The sequence below is a fragment of the Polypterus senegalus genome, chromosome 2 (genome assembly GCF_016835505.1).
Source record: "Polypterus senegalus isolate Bchr_013 chromosome 2, ASM1683550v1, whole genome shotgun sequence".
Taxonomy (NCBI): Eukaryota; Metazoa; Chordata; class Cladistia; order Polypteriformes; family Polypteridae; genus Polypterus; species Polypterus senegalus.
In genome coordinates, this window is record NC_053155.1 from 120,464,284 (window position 1) to 120,487,624 (window position 23,341).

General features: G+C 38.4%; 1 protein-coding gene across 2 annotated transcripts in view; it reads left to right on the top strand.

Moving 5' to 3' along the window:
• Positions 1 to 23,341, top strand: part of LOC120523292 (immunoglobulin superfamily member 5-like) — a 207,799-nt gene that overhangs the window by 56,017 nt on the left and 128,441 nt on the right. Inside the window, exon 3 of one of the 2 annotated variants that reach the window (XM_039744494.1) lies at positions 20,098 to 20,406. The exons of the other annotated variant lie outside the window; for it this stretch is intronic. Within the exon in view, the coding sequence (XP_039600428.1) occupies positions 20,098 to 20,406 (309 nt within the window). The remainder of the gene's footprint in view (positions 1 to 20,097; positions 20,407 to 23,341) is intronic. 2 annotated transcript variants of the gene reach the window in all.

Sequence of the window (23,341 nt, forward strand, 5' to 3'; positions counted from 1 at the left end):
AACTGAGTAGACCAATTGCATAAACTACTAGTACATAAAGGGAGACATTAGTTATTAGTATTAAAAAGTCACAATGTTATGATGGAAGTGATGGTCAAAATGAGAGCAAGAAGATCCCACCTAAGCAATCTTTACCCATCAGTATATTTTTCTTTTATATCCAAAAGCTTGGATGCTATGTACTGTGTGCCACCATCTTATATAGGCAGGGACTGATGACCCAATAAGTCATATGACTGGCAAGTGACATGCAAACCATAAATGACATGGCTCTGTCTATGCAGGTAATCACAAAATGATGGTTACCTTCCAAAAAATAGAATACAAAATGGACTTATGATGATGTTACCAAAATAACAATACTAATTTCAAGTCAATATCAATTGCAAACAAATTATAATAGAAGATGAATGTGGGATAAATGCTTAATTGGTGAGAGGAAGAGAGAACAACTTCAGTGAGTTGAGTATTTTATTTGTCTGTAAAGACTTTTGGGTTTAAAGAATACTGTGAGAGCACCTGTAGTGTCTACACGGGATATAATTTAAAATAAGAAAAATGGCTATTCATCCTTCAGATGTAATGTACGGACACTGTACTGTAGTCTTTTTAGTATTTAAATATACTCTATTATTCTTTATAAATACAATTATAAACTGTTTTAATGTCTGTCTGTTACATGTGCATTGAAGTTGGTCCACCTTAAAATACACGCTATATGGTGTATTTGGGAATTTTTTGGGTCTTTGACCTAAAACTAAAGTATGCCTACATCTTCAATTAGAGTTAAACAATATGCGTTTGAAAAAAGGCTCATTTAAAGCTTCAACAGTCCAAGAAATGGCAGATTTTTATTGTTTTTTGAACACATAATCTCCACTAATGGGTGGTACTTCTTTCATATTTCTTGTTCATACCTTTCTTGCTCAGTAATCATTCTGCATGAAAGTATAAGAGGCTTTTAAACTAAAAGGACAATAAAGCATGGAAAAATATGGCAATAAATCTTTCAATTGATCAGGTTTCACAGGTATCACATTTTATGCATTCCCAATAGGTGGTTGCTGATGTAGGATGTATTAAGTGAAATTATCATAACTCATGTTAAGTAAATTAAAATAGCTCCCACAACTGTGAATTAAAGCTGGTTAAAAAAATGGATTCACGTAAGAAAAGCAGATCATTTTACAATAATAATAGCCTTTTAGTACCTGAAGTAAGATTTTTGTATTACATAGCAATGCTTCAACAGATACACAGTAATGGCAAATACATTATTAACCATGGCAGTTTATCATAATATAGCACAAGATGAAAAATAAAAGAAAACTGAAAGCAATGAACATGAATGAAAGGTAACTTTAAGGGAGCTTTAATGTTATTTAACACTTTCTGATTTGAAATTTGTGATAGTAAAGCATAAGGACACAAAACATAATATTTGCATTAGTCTTGAGCTCAACCCAGTAACTATGGAAAATATGTATAATGCACTTCTTATGGTTTAGGCTTCTTTTTTTCAGCCCTGCCATTTTTTATATGAAAAATAAAAGTATCAAACAAGTTATATAATAATGTTCATTTATGTTTTATTAAATGTGCTTAATCTAGTTCATGACCATAGTGGCTGGTGCCTTACAAAATAAATAAGAGAAGAGAGACATAAAAAGAGTTGTTGCTCCAAGGCAGGAATGGGAACATTTGGGGCAGTGTATTTTCAATGCTCATACGTCAGTCACACCAGTGTGCCTTCATCACTTCTAGCTAACAGATAGGGTGGCGGAATGAGGTGGGTTAGGCTCAGAGAGAATCTTCTGGGTTGCACTTGTTGCATCTGGTAAGGAAGAAAATAAACAGTTAGCTCCTGATAATAATATTAGTAGTATTTCTATGTGCACATAGTACTGTACAGTAATATTCTTAATTGCAGGGCAGACCAACAGTGAACACATCACCAGGTAAAATGGTAAACAAGAATGTATTAAAATGCATAACTTCAGTTTAACTCCATCTTCCTTTTCCAGTGAAAGCTTCACAGATTTCCTACACAATTGGCAGACCTATACTGGTGCCATTGATGCAAGACACAACCCAATCCTTGATGGAATGTCAGTTCATACTTTTACATCCTAATGGGGTCAGTTTTCCAGGAAACAGAACCCCCTAGTGGCCCTTACCTGTTCATTCTGAGTAGCAAAGCAGTACATAAGAACATCAGAAATTAGACAAATTAGATGAGACCATTCAGTCGTCCGGCTCATTTATTTAGCTAATAGCTATGCTGTCCCAATAACTCGTCCAGATTATTCTTAAAGTTTGTCTGCTTCAACTACACATCTCAATAGTTTGTTCCAGATTCTAACAACTCTTTCAGTAAAGAAGTGCTTCCTGACTTCAGTCCCATATGCACTTCCCCCTAATTTGCTCTGGTGTCTTTGAGTAAAGAATTCACCATTAAGTTGGAAGAATTTGGCTTTAACAATGCCTTTGAGAATTTTAAAGATCTGATTTAAGTCACCACACAGTCTGTCCTCCTTGAGATTAAACAGGTTTAATTCTCTGAATCTGTCTGTGTAGGACATGTCCTTAAGTCTTGGGACGCACTTCTCTGCACACCTTCATGTACTGCTACTGTATGTCTTTCTTGTAGCATGGTAACCAGAACACAACACCTAAGATGCGGTCTCGGCATAACATCCATTGATTTATATTCAACAGTTTTTATTATAAAACCTAACATTTTATTTGCCTTTTGAATATCTTCTGCTCAAATGTTAACATGAACCCCTGAATCCTATTCTGAAGTTGCTTCCTGTATGACAGCGTCTCCCATCTTGCATTTATAATCGATGTTCCTTTTGTCCATGTGTACACTTTGCACTTTCCTACATTAAACTGCATTTTCCAAGCATTTACCCAGTTCTAAAGCTTGTCCAAGTCTTCTCGAATTGTTTTTATTACATCCTCAGTGTCTGCCATTCCTCCAATTTTAGGTTCATCTGCAAATTTCACAAGTTTACTGACTATATAGAAATCTATGTCACTAATATAAAACAAAAAAATTGACTCCATTGATGAATTGATTATCTACTGTATCTTATTTTACCATCGTATCTAAGGTGGCATTCACAAACATTCTGCAATTAGCATAGCTAGACATGGTAGTGGTACAGAAGAAGCAGATCAGTCTTAAAGTTTTTCCCAATTGCTTAAACACTATATCATGAATAGTCAGCTAGATAATCATTTACTTAAATTCAGTCCTGAAAATTATCACACTATTCCCAGAATTACAAACTGTGTTCCTGTTGTTAGTGTCATATCACAGATTGGTTGCTCCATTTGAGCAGATCTTCAAACACAAATCCGATTGGTAAAGCACACTCATAACCATACAACCAATCTGAAAACACTCCTCTCACAAAATAAACATAAGGTGTCAAAACTTAAGCTCAATTAGCATTCAGCTCTCCAGATGCAAACACTGCATGTCAACTTGCTTCACACTTGATGCTAAGCTCTTGACTGCTTATAAATGCAGCTGTGTGTGTGTTTACTGTAGTCGTTTTTGCATGAACCTACAATGTATAACAGACAGGGAGCCAGACAGGGATGGGAACGAAGATGAGGAAGAGGAAAGCAAAGAACTATAATATCAGATGATATTTGTGCCATGTGTTTGACAATGAGAGAAGCTGGGCAACGAGTGCATCTGAATTTCAGTGACTACACTGTGGCTTCCATAGTCAGTATCTTCAGAACTGAAAACAGGTAAAGCACTTTATGTTTATGGCATTTAGCAGACCTACTTTGAATAATTACACAAACATTACACTGTACTTAGATCTTACACTGTGTTTTTTGTACACTGGACATTTATTGTAGCTCCCATAGATGCATTGTGTGTGTGTGTGTGTGTTATTTGGGTGTGTAGAACTGAAAGGTGGTCTCATAGTGGAAGCAGACAAAGATTTCTGTCAGACACACAAGAATAAGAAATTGTAAAAATAATCATGGCCAAAACATTATTCATTTATGGGAATTTCAGAGCAGAGTCACAGAACATCAGCAAACATTCCCGGGTATAAGTTAAATAGACGTTTCTGCTATTGACTGCATAATGCATCGTAACATCCTGAACATGAAGCAGGTATATAACGTCCGTTTTGAAAGGAAATCAAACCAAATCAAGATCCAATGCCTGTAATATGTAGAGGCAAGATCATTGCAACATCATACTGTATGTAGTACCAGGTCATGGTACAGTAAAAAGTACAATACTAGTGTACTTATCTCTGTCCTTTCATTGTAGAGAATGTTTGAGCTTGATGCCAATGAAACTCTAAATGAATACATTATTGTTGATGTGGCTGAATGTTGTTCTGTGTTTCCCTGAAAATAAGACCTACTCCGAAAATAAGTCCTAGCCTGATTTTCAGGCTGCTCTGTAATATAAGCCCTACCCCAAAAATAAGTCGTAGTCAAGATCGTCAGCTGAAAAGTAAGGCACCTAAGGCCAGGTTTATACTTCATGTGATGCGACACGTATGCCCGAAACATCCATTAAATTCTGAGGACACCTTGCCACAATATCTTTGAAAAGGATGTTTAATGATTACATCCATCAATCCAGGGATGCGCCCATTCCAGCAAGCATTGGGCACGAGGCAGAAACAATCCCTTGACGGGCATCAACTCATCGCAAGGTGAACACAATCACACACATACACTGGCGTCATTGTAGCTTCACCAAATACCTAAACCTTCATGTTTTTGGATGGAAAACTTAGCACACTGTGGAAACCCACCAGGAAAACATGCAAACTCCAGGCAGGGATAACAAGGGACGTGACTCCCTGTGTGACAGCAGCGCTACTGCTCTGCTACTGTGCCACCCCACATGGGTAGCTATTAACAGTATTCATAATTTAAACAAAGTTAATGATTTATCTGTAAATGTAACATACATATTTTAATGCATTTCATCATGAAACTGATATCAAGTATAAATCTAAGAATTCTAAATGTGCAGAGAGCTGGTATATTATAAATTTAATGTGTTATGTGTGGTGATCTATTGCTGCTTGCCGCTGCTGTTAGGTTAGGAGGAAGCCTCAGAAGCATGTAGTGATTAACAACTGGGTCGGTTTTAAGATGAAGTTTATGACAGTCTACTTTAATGATAAAGTATACTACGAGGTTAAAGTGGACATTTTGAGTTTAAAGTTGAAATTTCCACTTTAATCACAAAATACACATTTTCATTATGTCTTTATTTTTTTTTCTCTGTGCCACAAATACGTACACCGTACATTCTAATGGTATTGTAAAGGTACAAAAAAAAAAAAGATGGCACAGGTATGTGAGACTTTTAAAATGTATTGTGTCATTACTTTGGGGAATATGCAATGCTTGAATAGAAAGCAACATGAATACATTTGTATGTCGGCATTTTGCTTCACCACATCGCACCATTCAATCAAACATCGAAGCACGCACATCGATCCTGGAGGATCCTAAAAGCGGCTGGAGTAGAAAGAAATTCAGGCTGGAATTCAGGGTTTAAACGTGGAGAGTTATGACGATATTCCAGAAGAAGATGACATGACTGTATCTGGATAAATGTATATTGTTGTACATGAATAAATATAAGATATCCCCCAAAAATAAGCCCTAGTGCATCTTTTGAAGCAAAAATTAATATAAGACCTGGTCTTATTTTCGGGGAAACACGGTATCGTGATATCTCCCACTAGATAGATAGACAGAGAGATAGATAGACAGATAGATAGATAGATAGATACTTTATTTGATCCCAAAGGGAAATTCACATACTCCACCATCAGCATACTGATAAAAACAATAAAAACAATATTAATTAAAGAGTGATAAAAATACAGTGCAAGTTAAAAAATGCAAGGTGGAGAGTGTGAGGCAGGTGTAACAGTCTATAATCTTGTATAATGCTAACGTTTAAGGATGGAATTGAAGAGTCGCATAGTGTGGGGGAGGAACGATCTCCTCAGTCTGTCAGTGGAGCAGGACAGTGACAGCAATCTGTCGCTGAAGCTACTCCTCTGCCTGGAGACTGTTCAGTGGATGCAATGGATTCTCCATGATTGACAGGAGCCTGCTCAGCACCCGTCGCTCTGCCACAGATGTCAAACTGTCCAGCTCCCTGCCTACAACAGAGCCTGCCTTTCTCACCAGTTTGTCCAGGCGTGAGGCATCCCTCTTCTTTATGCTGCCTCCCCAGCACACCACTGCATAGAAGAGTGCACTCGCCACAACCGTCTGATAGAACATCTGCAGTATTGGCAGTCCAGTCCAATTTATCATCCAGCTGCACTCCCAGGTATTTATAGGTCTGCACCCTCTGCACAAAGTCACCTCTGATGATCACGGGGTCCATGAGGGGTCTGGTCCTCTTAAAATTCACCACCAACTCCTTGGTTTTGCTGGTGTTCAGGTGTAGGTGGTTTGAGTCATACCATTTAACAAAGTCCTTGATTAGGTTCCTATACTCCTCCTCATTCCTGATGCAGCCCACGATAGCAGTGTCGTAAGTAAACTTTTGCACATGGCAGTACTCCAAGTTGTATTGGAAGTCTGATGTATATAGGCTGAACAGGACCGGAGAAAGCACTGTCCCCTACGGCACTCCTGTGCTGCTGACCACAATGTCAGACCTGCAGTTCCTGAGATGCACATACTGAGGTCTGTTTGTAAGTCCACGATCCATGCCACCAGGTATTAATCTACTCCCATCTCTGTCAGCTCGTCACTAAGGAGCTGAGGTTGGATGGTGTTGAAGGCACTAGAGAAGTCCAGAAACATAATTCTCACAGCACCACTGCCTCTGTCCAAGTGGGAGAGGAATCGGTGTATCATACAGACGATGGCATCCTCCACTCCCACCTTCTCCTGGTATGTGAACTGCAGAGGGTCGAGGGCACAGCGGACCTGTGGCCTCAGGTGGTGAAGCAGCAGCTGCTCCATGGTCTTCATCACATATGACATCAGAGCAACAGGCTGGAAGTCATTCAGCTCACCGGAATATGATACCTTTGGGACTGGGGTGATGCAAGATGTTTTCTAAAGCCTCGGGACTCTCCCCTGTTCCAGGCTTAGGTTGAAGATGCACTGTAGAGGACTCCCCAGCTCCAATGCACAGGCCTTCAACAGTCGTAGCGATACTCCATGACTGGCACGAAGTCTCCTCAGCTCTCTGCTCACCTGGGCTACTGTAATTGTGGGTGGGGGAAACTTTCCTATGCTGGTATCAGCAGAAGGATGGGTGGAAGATGCAATACTCTGAGGTGAGGGTGGGTTAGGGTAGTCAAACCTGTTAAAGAAGTTGTTCATCAGGTTTGCTCTCTCCACATCTCTCTCGATGGTGGCACCCCACTTTGAGCTGCAGCCAGTGATGATCTTCAACCCATCCCACACTTCCTTCATGCTGTTATTCTGCAACTTTTGCTCCAGCTTTCTCCTGTACTGCTCCTTCACCAACCTGAGCTGGATTTCTGCATGCGCTTGAACTCATGCTGATCACCGCCTTTAAAAGCACTTTTTTCTGGCTCAATAGGCTCTTGATGTTACTTGTAATCCATGGCTTGTTATTAGCATAGCAGCATACTCTTCTTACTGGAACTACAATGTCCATACAGAAGTTGATGTAGTCAGTACCACAGTCAACATCTTCCTCAATGTTCTCACCATGTGACCCCTGCAGGATATCCCAGTCTGTAGTTCTAAAGCAGTCGGAGCCTGTTCTGCCTCAGGAGACCACTTCCTGAATGAGCGTGTGTTGTTGTAGGTAGCTCCTTCACTCTTGGTTTGCAGTGAGACTGAAGCAGAACCAGGTTATGATCTGCTTTCCCAAGCGCAGGCAGCAGGTTGGCGCTGTATGCATCTTTAACGTTTGCATACAGTAGGTCAATAGTCCCATTTCCCCGGGTGTTACAATCCACATACTGGGAGAAGACAGGTAATGTTTTGTCCAGCGTCACATGGTTAAAGTCTGCAGATATTAGCACAAGCGCCTTATTGTGCTGTGTTTGTAGATTAGCAACAACGGAGTGGATGATATCACCCGCTATCTCCACGTCCGCGCAAGCAGGGATGTAAACAATAACAACAATGACGTGTCCAAACTCTCTGGGCAGCAGTTCAATGTCCCTGCAGCAAGTGGAGATTTTGACGTTTACATGTCCAGGGTTGCACCATCTTGTATTCACATAGAGAGTGAGCTCCTTTCTACTTCCTGCAGGTATTTGCATCTTTGTCCGCTCTAACTGTACTAAACCTGGGTAGCTCTGCGTTAGCATCTGGGATGCTAGTCGTTAGCCATGTTTTGCAAAAACACAACAAATTGCATTCTTTGTAGGTCCTGTCATTTTTCACCAACACAGCCAGTTCGTCAATCTTATTTGGTAGTGAGTTCACATTTCCCAGGATCACAGAAGGCACTGAAGGCTTGTATCGCCACTTCCTCACTAGCCGCTTAGCCTTTAGCTTAGTGCCGGCTCTGCTGCCACGATACAGTCTTCTTACTTCGTCAGGTAAATAGGGAACCACACCGTCATGGGCTTTTGTTTTCAGTTCTAGAAGTTGACTACCTGAATAGATGAGTCTCGGCGTGTAAAAAATCCATGTCCAAGTAGTAAAAAGTGTCCAGGAAACGAATTCACATAAAAAATATTGGTAGTGATCATAGAGATAGAGAAAAAGGTATAAATATAAAGTCGTACATGGAGCTGCTGGAAAGGCTGCCACTCACTACGGCGCCTCATGACTAAGGAGGGATAAGTATCTAGGGGTAAGTGTACTCATCAGGCTCATTACCGGGTTGGTCTGCTGTCGCACCTTAAGATTTTCACACACATACAGTACATACATATACACACATACCCTAACCACAACAGTGGCCCATGAATGACACACACACACAGCTGGTCAGCCTCTAACACTTTAAACCACACAAGTGCCTTAGGAATAACACAGCTTGTCACTCTCTCAGCACATCAAGAGACTTATTATCAACATGAATAAAATACAATGTTTTAACTATATCACAGATCTAAATTTTACTTTTGGACTCCATGAATATATTCATACATACAAAGGCTCAACATCCTTGACTATAGGCTATTTATCAGCCATGAGTGCCTTACTTTACCTACTGTTTCCTTCTATTGGGTGGAGCTCTCACCCACAGCCTTAATAAACCTCGCAGCACAGAGGTAATGGCAAACCTCCAGCTGCACCTGGTGCTCAAAGAAATCAACCTTATTACTTCAATCACTCTAGACATTAAGACAAAGCATAGAAAGTTAAAAATAGTATGGTATTTATTACATGAATAATAATACCAGTAGAGAAAATTATAAAAGAAAATGTGGATAGTAAAGTCTGGATATATATAGTCTTTGGAAAAAGCTTACGAAAAATTAAAAGATGACAAGGATGAATGTCGCAGGTGGCTGCTGATCTAGCACTCGTAGTTGTTCATGAGATGCTTTGCCGACGATCAGATGGAAACGGACGCATGTTGCTGCCGCCCTCTTCTGACATCACTCTCACCCTCCTCTGATGTCATTCTGTTCTCTTCTCCTGATGCCGCTCTTTAGACAAGGCATTATAAAATTCTACCCGGGGGGTTCGCAAGATATGATTGTTAAATATTTCAATGTGCTGGCTGTCAATATGATGAATGAATTCACTTGTCCGTTTACCCCAAATAATAAAACTTTTTGTTGTTGCTTAGTACCTACTAGCATGTCTTCCTTTCCCAGGCTGTAAACCCATTTAGCAACTTGTCCCAGATGTCCATCCTTTCTCAGATTATAAAGTAATTGACAGCCTGAGGCAATGTCATGTCTTCCTCTTTTTGTCTTTACAGCAGTTTTAAAAGTAAGGTACAATTGGGAAGAGGATATGCTTTGATTTGTCCTGAGTTTAAGTTCATCTAGTGCTGTCTTGGGCAAAATATAATGAAAATATAGACAGAAATCTTCAGATTTTGAACCCCACAACACTGGTGCCCCAACAATCACTAAAAGAAGGAGAAGGGGCCACAGCATTATTGGGTAGCGTGCTATAGTGAAAATCCCTGGGCAGCAGAAAGGCGATGTGACCATGTGTACTGCTATAAGTTAACATGGAGTTCTCCACCACCATGCCATTCAGGGCCCTTACAACACAGCACATCTGTTGAATTTCCTAGATCACCTTTTTGAGAATGTTGAGTGACAACACAAAATGAGGCTGGAAGGGCAGAGTTGTCACAATACATTGTAATCTGGAACAATGTCAGCTTTCAACGAGCTGTAGACGTACATAACTGATTCAATTATCATCACAGGTTTTCCAATTTGTTCTAACCAGCATATTCCCAATTCTTCTCAGAATGGCAGTAGAAGGTTTATGACCAGAATACTTATGGTGCAGGGATTCTTCTGTGGGCCATGGAGGAAGCCTGTGGGATATCACTTTAGAGTCCATCCAAGCCTGAATGAGACACAGCCAAGTATATTTCTCTCGCTGCCTTAGAAGAGCAAACAACTTGTGTGACACTGATGTGGCTTTGTGGCCCGACCCATGATGCTGATCAATAATGCCAGTAATGTACAGTATTTGGCAGAAATTATTCATGAACTTTATGTATATTTCTTACAGTTTTTTGTTGTTGTTATGGACTTTTTTTATTTACTGTAACTTTATTTTAGTTTTACAACATGTATATAACTTTTTTTCTTCTGTTGTGCATGTGCTTACATACTGTTGCATTTGGAGCAGGGCATTTGAGGAAAGTTAAAATATGAAAGTTGGTCATGCATATGATGCATCTATACACTGTTATTATTGTATGTTGAGTACTTTCAACAGAAATGTTGATAAGTTTGACATATATGGTTCCTGGTTGTATCAAGTTTTTAGAGTAGTGTTCTGAATTGATCCTAGTTTTGTCTTGTGGTCATTGTATATGTGTGTGATCATTTTTGATTGCTTGTGTGTGTCATCTGAGTGAAATGTTTGCTTTAAGTGACAGAGTGAATGGTTCTGAGTTGACTGGTTTTAGGCTGGAAGTCTGGGATTTGCTCAGATGAGTGAGATATAATATTGTTTAAACTTTTGAAAGAATGAGGGCAATTTCAGTGAAATGATTTTAAGCAATTGGGAAAAACGGTAATATGTGGGATAAAAAATCATTCTAATAGCCAGTTAATCCAATTCTGGATTAGGTTCCAGGAGTAGGAACCTGAATTGTGCAAGATACAAAAACAGCCCAAGACATAATAACACAGCACATTCATGAAAAAAACACCCAACACAAGGGCCTATTTAAAATCTGTCATTAATCCAGTCATTACATCTTTGGGGATAACAGAGGGAAACCAGAGTACCCAGAGGAAACAACCATGAAGGCACATGGAGAACTCCACATGGACAATGGTGTGCAATGCTGGACCCATGAGGCAGAAGTGTACAAACCCCAGGCCAGCCTATTTCTAAATGTTTATGCATGATGTTGTTGTTTCTGTTGTTTTTTTTGGAAATAGCAACATAAAACTTATATCCTTACTAGACATGAAATGCAGCTGAACTGAGAAAAGTCCTCTGAAATTCCCATTGTCAGTTTTCAATGTCAACTCATCAGATCACTCTTATTTTGTTTAATCTGCTGGAAATTGTTATCCAGAAAAAAATAAATGTTGGTTCCAATTCAGAAATAAAATAAAGAGGATTGTTAAATTGCTCATGATGCTTACTCAGATGCTTTGCAAAATTGCTGGTTTGTCTGAACGCTTGAATTTCCATGTGGGCTGTTTTTCAGTTACTGAAAAAATATGTGAAAAAAGCAAAATGATGCTTTGAAACCTCTTAGGAATAAAAAAAATGATCACTTCCTTGTCCTCTCTTTGTAGCTAAACCAGTGTTTATGAGAATGAAAGACTATAAAAAATGCCAAATTTAGTTTAAGTGAAGGACCTAAAAAAGCACTTTACTCTTTAAAACACTGCTCAACGGCTTGACCTCAAGAAGTCCAGAGGACAATTTAGGTCAAAGTCAAGTCTTTCTGACAGGTTTGCATTCCGTTCATTGATGGTTGCTGCCTTATATGCCAGGCTGGTTCAGCAAACAGGTAGGTTTTATGTCAATTTTGTGATCCTAATGGGTGAATTTACCATTTAACAAAATAATTTGTTTCATAGTAAGATGACTTTTGTTAGGATAAAATATCTTCATCTTGGCTGAAATCTGATGATTAGAATGGAATGTTTTAGGATGACAGCCATTTTCTTTTCAATTTCTATGGTCATGGCACCCCAAAACGCGAGGCTGAGTCTCAGTACTTTAGCAAAACCAACTTTATTCTGCTTGAAACAGGAACAGCACGGTTATTTATTGGAGCAGGATCTACTACTCTCCTATACACAGACAAAGTAATCCGGCAAGGTCGTGGCCAGGTTAGTGGCCAAGTAATACTGTTCTACTGTTCCCTGCATTAATAATGTTCTATGCATCACCCATCGATGACACCACTTATAGCACGACTGGGGTCAGTGCGGATTTGCTTTTGCGGAGAGCTGCTGCAGCGCTGGGAGCCTGCTGTTGCCCTGGCAACAGATAAGCTGTCTTCCACAGACGCAGCGATTGTGCTTCAGGATGCTCTTCGGAGTGTCATCCCGTTGGGGGAGTCACAAAAGAGTTTAGAAACCTTACAATATATATAAATAACATGACGACTTTATATTATAACTTTAAGTTTACTTTACAGTTGCCAGATTGGTATTTTCAGATGGTGAAGTAGGTAAAATAGTTAATAATAAATATATGACAGACTTGCATTTACTTTTTAGTGCAATCTGAACAATCAATATTTTCTGACAGCAATTATTAATCTTTTTCCAAAGATAACATTATATGTTGTTATGCATGCGCTTCATAGGCTTCCCTGCTTGGCTTGTCAAAGATAAGCACTACCAACCTGGAACACAAGGGGACTCGATCTCTAACCACCTTGTTTCATTTCCCACCTGCATGTCTGGGAAGCTGCCCAGTGAGGGCAACTTACTCCACCCCTTCTGGTCCAGGAACTATAAGGACAGGGTGCTATCAAGAGTAGTTGTCTCATTTGGAAGATGAAAATCCTGCAAGACAAAGCTCCGAACTACATATCTGACTGATATAGACATAATTTTAGCCAGCAGCTATAGGTATTTATGGTCATTTTTTGCACAATTAAACACTTGTTATTTTGTTTCAACCTTTTCTGAGTAAATGGGGTGGCCTAGTTGGCACCCCAACAATTCACCTGAGTTCCTGTCTTTACTACAATGTTTGACTTATATTTTGCTAATAGCTGTATACACTCTTTTCTGAATCTGTTTCTGTTCCAAATACCGGTGATAAAATATTCTTATGTCCCACTTTCTTAATAAAGGATGGCATGGTAGTGCATTGGTTAGTGCCGCTGCTTCATAGATCCAGTGTCCTGGGTTTCTAGTTAGTTAGTTTGCTTATTAAACCTAATACTTTTTAAATATTCTCTGCATATTGTATACGGCCAAGACTGATTCATTTATTTTATTTTTCATTTGAAAGAGACTTTCTTAAAATTAGGACAGTATCAGGTACTGTTACAACCAATGTTGTCTTTTTTACTTTTTCTGTTTTATGAAAGGTTAATACTTTTGCATGATAATATACAAATATGAAGCAAATGGTATGTGAAATATGTGTGCTTAGATTGCATGTCTCACTTGGTTATCTTGATTTGTACAATATTTGTTATGCTGATCAGAAATACATTATTATAAAACTAATAGTTGTAAATTTTATTTCAAACGGAATTGTCAATCAATAAGTCAAAAGAAGAAATAGAAACAATAAAACAGTATGGTGGTCATTTCAGAAGAAAAAGATTCCTTCCTTGAGGCTGTAGGTCAGAGGCCTCTAAACGTGACAGCAAGGTGAGGAGCAAAGAGAACAAGCCGTGTTCTATTCAAGGAATTTGAAATCAGTGCAGAAACAAGATAATCTGCGATGATAAATGCATTTTAATAGGCCTGATCATTTTTTTTACAAGCAGGTCGTGGCTCACGGGCCCCCAGTTGAAGAGCCCTGCTGTAGGTCTTGCTGATCTGAACCTTTGCTTGTATATTCTATGCAGGCATAAAGGCATTCTTTATATTTTCATACCTCTCCTGCATCCACTTACAGCAATTCCTTATTTCAGACTGAGCCCTGTATATGCTACTCCCACAATTTACAGAGCGGATGCAGATGGAATGCATTCATTATATATACTTTTACAAAGGCTGTCAGAGAAACAAAGAGTAGTGAGGGAGGAAGAGTTTAAGAATTTCAAAGCAGAAATGAGCCAAAAGGAAATAAAACAATCAGTGTCAAGTAACAAATTAAGGTCACTATCGTAAAAATCAAACAGCAAAAAATGAATCACTGCAAGATAACTAAAAACGAGCAGTAATCACAAACCAACACAGAGAACTGATTCATAAAATAAAGCATGGGAATCAGAATGCTGTATCACGGAATGTTTAACTTTAGAAATGTCAAAAGGTTTGACGTTAGTTTAGACTCTCGGTTGCTCTTTTGGATCTGGGACATTGAAGATGACTGTTTAAGCCATTTTGGGGCTCATAAGCAATATATTTATTTTGAGTCCCTCACCTCTTTTCATGCCATCTATCAGTCTGAGTTGGGGTTTCCTCCATTGGCTATGGCAAGTGGTTTCTCAGCTTTCTTATGCTAGGAAATGGCCCTGGCACTAAATGTTTCTTGTTGTTACTTTCGATGCTTGGAAGATTTTAGTGTGTATTCTGCCCATATCTCACCACAAAATGTTTATATTCAGTTGCCTAATCTCAGTATAGACTTTTTTGCTATCTAAGGCTGGCACTAATTTTCACTTCCCAGCAAGTCATCATGCCTATTTTTGAAGTCTGAGAGATGATGTATTGGTTGTTTTAAGTCTGTTCTGCTTTGTGCCATGTTCCATATGTTAAGCATGCATTAATACTTTATTTTAAAGTCTTGAGAGCATAAGCAACAATAACATGAATTCCGCTGTTGTTTTTTAGCACTTCACACATTTATGATTCATCCTTGTTGTACATTCTGGCAACTTCAGCATACGGCTTTCTTTTTTTCAATTTTGAATTTTGATTTTCTCACTTATAGAAGGGACTTCATGTCTTCTTTTTGGCTTAGCAGAATTGCCAACATCATTACTTTTGTGCTTTGTTCCAAGTTATGTCTATAGCAATACTGAGAGTGTGGATGAGCCATATTGAACAAAAGAAAAGTTATATCTATAGCAATACTGCGAGCGTGGGTAACATTTACCCCATAGATGCTATAGCATGTCTCCCAGTAATAGAGAGGCTGTTGGTAAGGCAGGAGTGGATGACAGGAAAAACACTGAACAATGGGATCATTCATGCTGAATGCGGTTCAACACATTTCAGCCATGCAGGTGCGGGGTTAATTTAATTTTATCAATTTTAAATTTTTGTCTTTTTTTTATTTAATATTTTCAAAGAGTGGGTAACTGAAACTGCAGTTGGAGAGTCTGCAGCTGGGGGGAACTCTGTACTCATCTAACTTCACAAAGGTTCAGTGCTCCACAATTGAGCTATCTTGGCTCTAACCTAAATGGCCAGAGTGAGGCGCAGGAGTAGTGACACAGAGTGGTCCTGCCTCTAGGGGTACCACTCTAAACATACAAAGGGGCATAGTTGAACATGCTTTTACACATAGAAAAAATAAAATCTGTAAATCCAATAATTAAAGTAAGCAATGTCAAAGAACAAAATTTGATGTGAAAAGGATAAAAGAAACATGGAGACATAATAAGCAACAAAAACAATAACACTAGAATTACCAGAGCCTACAAAAAAACTTGTAGATCCATCCCACCTTAAGTTGCTTCACACCTCTCTGTCAGCGTCTTTTGTCCTGTAAAAGTGTTGATAAGCACCAAACAGTAAGCAGTCTGCTATCATATCCCCCCACCTTGCACAATTTTCTCAGCTCAAGTCTGTTTATCTGCGTGTCAGTTGCTTAGAGTTGCATAGAATGAGAAGTCAAGCAAAATGACAAATTGCTTTTATAAATACTATATCGTTATTTGGAACACTTGCATTTCATGTGTGTTCCGTGTCTACAACGATCTATGTAAACACATGTTTAGTAATAATTGACAAAATGTATACATGAAGTGTATAATGTGTGAAGCCTGAATTCCAAATATCAAAGAAACATTTTCACAAAAGGTACAAATATAACAGAACAAATGTACTTTTATTCAAAAATATAACTGCAGAAAAAAAAACCTGCGTTAGGGTGCAACATTGACTCGCATTTGCTATGACCTCTTTGGTGGTGCAATGGTATCAACTGTTGACTGGTAATCAAAACTTCACGGGTTCGGCCCCGGACTAGTCTGTTTTGAGAAGTGAGCTGCTCGTATCCTTACTATTTTGCAATAAAAACATACATTTGATTCCAGCCTGTAACAGCCGGTGTAATTTATGATACTTGTAAAGGTTAGCTTTTTTTTTTTTTTATCAGTTTTATTCTGTCGGCCACGTTCATGATCCCACGCTTCACCATATTTGACACTGCAGTTTTCACATAAACGCACAGAGGTAAACTCAAATCATGATGACGGTTCTACATTGGATCAAGAATGAACTTTTGCCATCGCTATACTTTGTATATGTACACGGGAAGCTCTGCACTGTACTTGTGACTTTACGCTGTAGGAAATAAGTAATTAAATAAAGGTAAATAGGTAAATAACATTACATCTGGCTCTTACATACAAAGGACCTTGTATGTAAGGATGGCGCATGTGCCCAAAACATTAACATTTATATGTTACTTACATAAAAGCCAGATTCAGTGTTTAAGTCACAAGCAGAGTGCAGAGCTTCCCACGTACATATTCAAACTACAGCGTTGGCAAAAGTGCATTCGTGATCCGATGTAGAATTGTCATCATGATTTGAGTTTACCTCTGTTATAGAGCGTCTATGTGAAATCCAGCAGTGTCAAATGCGCTTGGGTGGGGGTGGGGGGGTGTTCACCTAGGATTGTGAATGTGGCTGAGAGAATAAAACTGAAGAAAAAAAAAAAAGCTAACCTTTACAAGTATTATAAATTACACTGGCTGTTACAGACTGGAATCAAATGTATGTTTTTTTTTTTCTAAAATAGTAAGAATTAGAGCAGCTCACTTCTCAAAACTGACTCACCCGGTATCGAACCTGTGATGTTTTGATTACCTGTCAGCAGCTGATACCGTTGTGCCACCGAAGCAGTCATAGCAAATGTGTGTCAATGTCACACCCTAACGTGAGTTCTTTTTCTGCAGTTATATTCTTGAATAGAAGTGCATTTGTTCTATTATTTTTGTACCGTTTGTGAAAGTGTTTTTTGATATTTGGAATTTAGGCTTCACACATTATACACTTCATGTCTACATTTTGTCAATTATTACTAAAACATGAAAAACATTTCTGTTTTAACGATGTGTTTACATAGATCGTTGTAGACACGGAACACACATGAAATGCATGTGTTCCAAATAACAATATAGTATTTATAAAAGGTGTTATTTTGCTTGACTTCTCATTCTATACAACTCTAAGCAACTGACACACAGGCAAACAGACTTGAGCTGAGATGTGCGGGGTGGGGGGCTGCTTGCTGTTTGCTGCTTATCCACACATTTACAGGACAAAAGACGCTGACGGAGAGGTGAGAAGCGATTTAAAGTGGGACGGATCCACGAGTTTTTTCGTAGGCTCTGGTAATTCTAGTGTTAATTACATAAGAAATTTACTTAAGTCAGGGCAATAAGCCTTCCTGAATCATAACCCTAGACCTTAGAAAAGCCTAGGCCTCGATTTGGGAGTCAATGACTCATTTTTGGGGAGCTGGAGTCACAACAGCAAAGTAGGGAATTGGTTCATGGTACTCAGTTACCCAAATCTATATGATGAAATAACCACTGGCTCATGAAAAGTGAATACTCTGTGTTCTGCTGGTCATAACTGCAAAGTAGTGTGGCTGTTGTTTGTAAATTATCTATTTACCATGCAGTCCTTACATTGACGGATCGAAGGCCAGATGTCCATCATCATCTAACTTTTCCACGTTCAATCTGAAAACCATGAGGATTGATTTAGATTATTTATGTTAGGTAGAATGCCTAGTGGGGGCTGGGTGGTCTTGTGGCCTCAGAGCCCCTGCAGATTTTGTTTTTTCTCCAGACCGCTGGAGTTTTTTTTTTGTTTGTTTTTCTGTCCTCTTGTATATCGGACCTTACTCTATTCTTTGTTGCTTAGTATTGCCTAATTTTATTTTTATATTTTTCTTTTTTCTTTCTTCATCTTGTAAAGCACTTTAAGCTACATAATTTGTATAAAGATGTACTATGTAAATAAATGTTGTTGTTGCATTTGTGTTTGATGTAAATCATCTACTTATGATAGGCATATTCTCACTGCCTTTATTCACTGCAAACTGAACAACGTTAGAAGACACTACATGGATTGCAAGGCTTTCACAATATAGTCATGGACATAAATCTATTCCTATGGTGCCAATACATAAAAGTATCTTTCAGGGCATGGTCCACCCAAAGTTCATGTAAGCATGTGATCTGAAATTCCCAGTAACTGCCTGGTGGGCTATCATAAAAGGCATAAGTATAGTTAATTTCCCAGATTTTGGGTAATATGTGGTAATCCCCTTTGAAGTCTGTATTGGGAACTTCACGTCAGGTAAATCTAAGGATTCCTAATGGGGATGCCAGCAGGGCCCCACTGTTTACAGGCAAGTAATCCTTGATCATTCATCAGTGTCTGATTATTTCAAAGAATGTCTAAGTTTAGGGGTAAAGAGACAAAGTGGTCCTTGCTGGTAGTGGTATTTGGAAACAGAACAGAAGTCTGCTCCAGCAGGTTTAAAGTTTCATCTCATGTCAATACTAGTGGTACTCAGTGCTACAAGTAAGGTGGCAACAGCTCTATGTCAGAGAAGAGAGGTGACCAGATAGTTTTGGAGAGAGAAAAGATTTTTCCTGTAGTTATTGATCAGTCTCCTTACTGTATATTACACTACATTACACTTTGCCACATGTCTCTATGAGCTACTGTTGCAGAAGTGTTTAGGAATAAATAGGAGTGTTTTATCAAAATTACACGAGCACTTAAGTACTTGCTAGTGAAAAATGATTTCCTATCAGCTACTCATGGACTCACTTTAACTTATTGTCTTTATGATAAGAGGAACGTAAAAACTGACCTTACCATATATAATCTGAGCCTTCAGCTCCCTACATGTTGGAATACTCATTATTTTGAAGGTTCAGGCAGAACAAACATTTCTGAGAAGATGATTGTCCTAATAGATTTGATTGTGAATTGATGCTGTACCAAAGCTTAAGAATTAAACATATAACCATTTCTTGAAAATATATTTGCAGATGTTTTGAAGCATTATTTATTTTGTCATGACATGCTTTAATGAGACACTGTTAACGCTAAGTCAGATTTATATTTGGCTCATTATGATAAAACAGAATACTAAAGCAAATGATCCAGATTAAATCTTTAAGTAGTTTGAGTTTAGATAACATTTTCACATCTGTAGATTGCACGTGTGAGTGTCTTAAACTGGAAATACAAAAAAACACTACACTTTAGACTTATTTTTTTCTCCCTGACAATCCTATATGTTTCATTTCAAGAAATGAAACGATTCTACAGAATGCACTATGCAATTCTACTGAAAACCTGATAGCGACAATTTATTTTTTCTCACAACCCTGTTTAACATTTAGCAAAATTCCTAGTGCAGAAAGTATGAGATCATGTAATATCAAAGGCTAGAACTATGTAATATCCAATGAAATGCACACAAATGCTAGCAGAATACACATACGTCACACAGAAGTGTTATACACTCTCTGAAAAAATGTAGTATTAAAATGGGGAAAAGTATGTCATGTGTAGATGCCTTTATTAACTTTTTTATTTACACCATTTTTATTTCCAGTGAGTGAAAAGATTTTACAAGGACCAAAAAATGCAACTGTTCTTGAAAATGGCACTGCTTGTTTCAATTGTACCTTAACTGGAAATTGGGGAGTGCTCATCTGGATGCTGAGATCACGCCTGGTACTAACAGTCATAGAGAACTTTGGACCTATTGAGACACTTGATCATTTCTCCTCCCGAAATTACACAAATGGTGATTCCCTCATCTTGGAACTTATCATTTCAGAAGTTTCCCTTAAAAATAGTGGAGTAGTAGCTTGTATGCTTCAAGGGAGTGAAACTGCTGAGGCAAACTTATTTGTTCAAGGTATGTATTCTATTAATATTTCTTTTGTAATATTTTACTTTTCTGCATTACAGGGTACACTGTAGATATCCACAGAGACCATAAAGTTATGGTATACTGTAATTACTGTAGTCAGTACTGTTAAACCACTCAAGTGTTTACTTACCTATTCTCTTCTCTATGGGCCTGGATAACTGAGGCTACTGTGAAGCAGCTCAGATTTGGCTGGACTTGCTGCCCAGCTTCAGTCATGCTTAGGTCATGACTGATTACATGGTCCACCAAAGTTACATTTTGTATTTCATTGGGAAATATTGGCTTGCCTTTGCCTTCCTCTTCCTCATCCTGAATGCAGTCTTCGCTTCTAGGCCTCCTTTTACTCTCACTCTTTCATTCCCTCTGTGTTCTTGCTGCTCCATCTTCTTGTCTAACACCTGTATTAGAGGTCTCTTTTATACTCTGACACATAATTATATTTTTATTCCAGTTGAGTTTGTTCAGGCACAACATGAGCAAGACTAATTGGTAATCAGGGTGCTGCATTTTGAAGGCCAATATTTCTAGGTGAAAAAGTGTGCTAAATGATGCCATTTGTGTTCAGAGATTTGCAAAGCTGTGATTTAGAATGATATTTGAGTAAGACCAATGGAATTGTAGTTAGAGTTTAGCAGTTTGGAGTCATATTGTTGATACATGAGCTTCATGTATTTAGAATTGTGTGCATAGTTTCCCTTTTTTGAACTTAAATGAAAGTGTACAGGTTCACCATATGCAAGACCAAGTTTCAAAAGTTTATTTTCTCAAATACACTGCTACTCAAAATGATACTGCAAGTGTGTAAACTGATGTACAAAAAAAGAAAAACAAACAGTTCTGCACATGCTGCACAGCTATTGTATGAAATCATAAAGTAAAACAAAAGTTCATAAATGACAAAAAACAACTGTAAGGAAGTGAATAATCTGTCACTTTACAGTATTTGACAGACATCATCCTTCAGCTCATATGTAATGTCTCTGGGCTGGGTCAGCACACAAAGCATCATCTACATCACATTCTCTCTGATGGAAGCAAGAACAGTATGACCTGCTGCATGTTAACCAGGCTTGGGTGGACTCTAAAATAACAGAAGACTATGGAAGCAACTTTGTAGCGACTACGATTTGGATGCACTCATTGCCCAGCTGCTCTCCATGGACAAACACATGGTGGGCCACAGTAGCATGACTATCATCTGATATTACAGTTCTTCTGGTCTGTGCTCGTGCTCTTCCTCTTCTGACTCCCTGTCAATTTACTATGTTTAGGTTAATAAAAAACAATCACAGTAAGCATGTACGGCTACATTTTATGCAGTCAGTAGTTTAGCGTTGAGTGTGAAGCATTTTGAGACACAGTGTTTTCAGCTGGAGAAATTTATTCTAATCATTCTATTCTAAAGTTGTGACATTTTGTGTTCATTAGAGAATAGTAGTGTTTTCTGAATTCTTCTATGGTAAGAACTGTGCTTCAGTAATGGGATTTGTGTTGGAAGATCTGCTGAAATGGTGCAGCCAATCTGCGATAGTTATAACAGTTTGTAATTTCGGGATTAGTGTCATACGTTTAAGGACTGAATTAAAGCAAATGGTTATCTAGCCAGCAATTCAAGATTTTGTAATAATCAATGGATGAGTGCCCATAAAAATCTGAGCTCTGTGTCCTAAAAGCATAATTCTTTGCTAACTGATAATACAGAAGGCCAAAACAGGTAACAAAATGAAGATGAGAAATTTGATTTGTAACCCATAAATATGAATAAAGTGTCAACAAATGGAGCAATAAAGTTCAGAATAATCAGCAGGCACAGTAAATTCTTATGCACATAAGCATCTTTACTATGCTGGCTCACATCTCCAAGTCTCTCACTTAGTAAATAAATTTTCTATACTAGTAAGCCTGAAACTCTAAGTCATCAACCAAATGTAGACTCGCAACTTATTCTCCATCTTTAGCATAATACCAGTGCAACCCCAGGGTCACTTAAAGGGTCAATAAATAATCTCTATCCAGTCATTACTTAAGCAGAATTCTGTCTGATAGCAGTTGGTTTCATTGTTCCTTAAGCAATGTCTTTTATTGAAGAAGTCAATGTTTGTAGAACATTGCTTGAAACACCTGCCCTCACTGCCAAACTGTGTTTCCTTTTTAACAATAGCATACTTCACTTTAATTTTGCATTCCATTTTAGTTTTCTTCAGGAAGAGCTGCTCTATCTGAATATACTATCACAATCTGAAAATGTTTGGCTTGTTAGGTATCTTCCAGAGTAGATTCTTCTTACATATGTCTGCTGAAAGGTCATTTGTCATTTTAGTGTTTGTTTTGGCCTTTATAATAATATACAAGTATTTTGTATCCAGGGAGCATCTTGAACCTGGATCATTGATAGTCATGAAACTAAGATGAGCCAGGTAAATGAGGACACAAACTTCCAGCTAAGGGGTAGGTGCAAAAGTGACAGTGCTTTTATTTAAAACAATCAAAACATAGTGTCCAAAACAGTACATTAAATGATAAATCCAATAAATAAATAATCCATGAAAATCTCAGTGTCCAGTAGAGGTTAAAAACAATCCATGAATAAATCCTTTAAAAGCGAGGTTAAAATCCCTTAGCAGGAAGCTGCCGAATAAAATGCAAGAGCCCTGGCAAATCCCTTTAAGAGTGATGTTTCCTCGGCTTACCCAATTTGAGCCTCAGAGCATGGACTGATGTCTATCATCAGGTGCAAAGAACCTTCTGATACTCTTGTGTACCCGCCGCCCATCGCATACCATTCTATGGGTTGCTGCCAAGCCTCCATTCCTTCAGACTCCTGTTGCCATTTCTGGCCTTGTGGTGGAGTCACTCCAGAGTAATCAGCAGGAGTACCCAGCAGGAGCAACCCTCAACCCCATCCCCTCTCCTGAGGCTC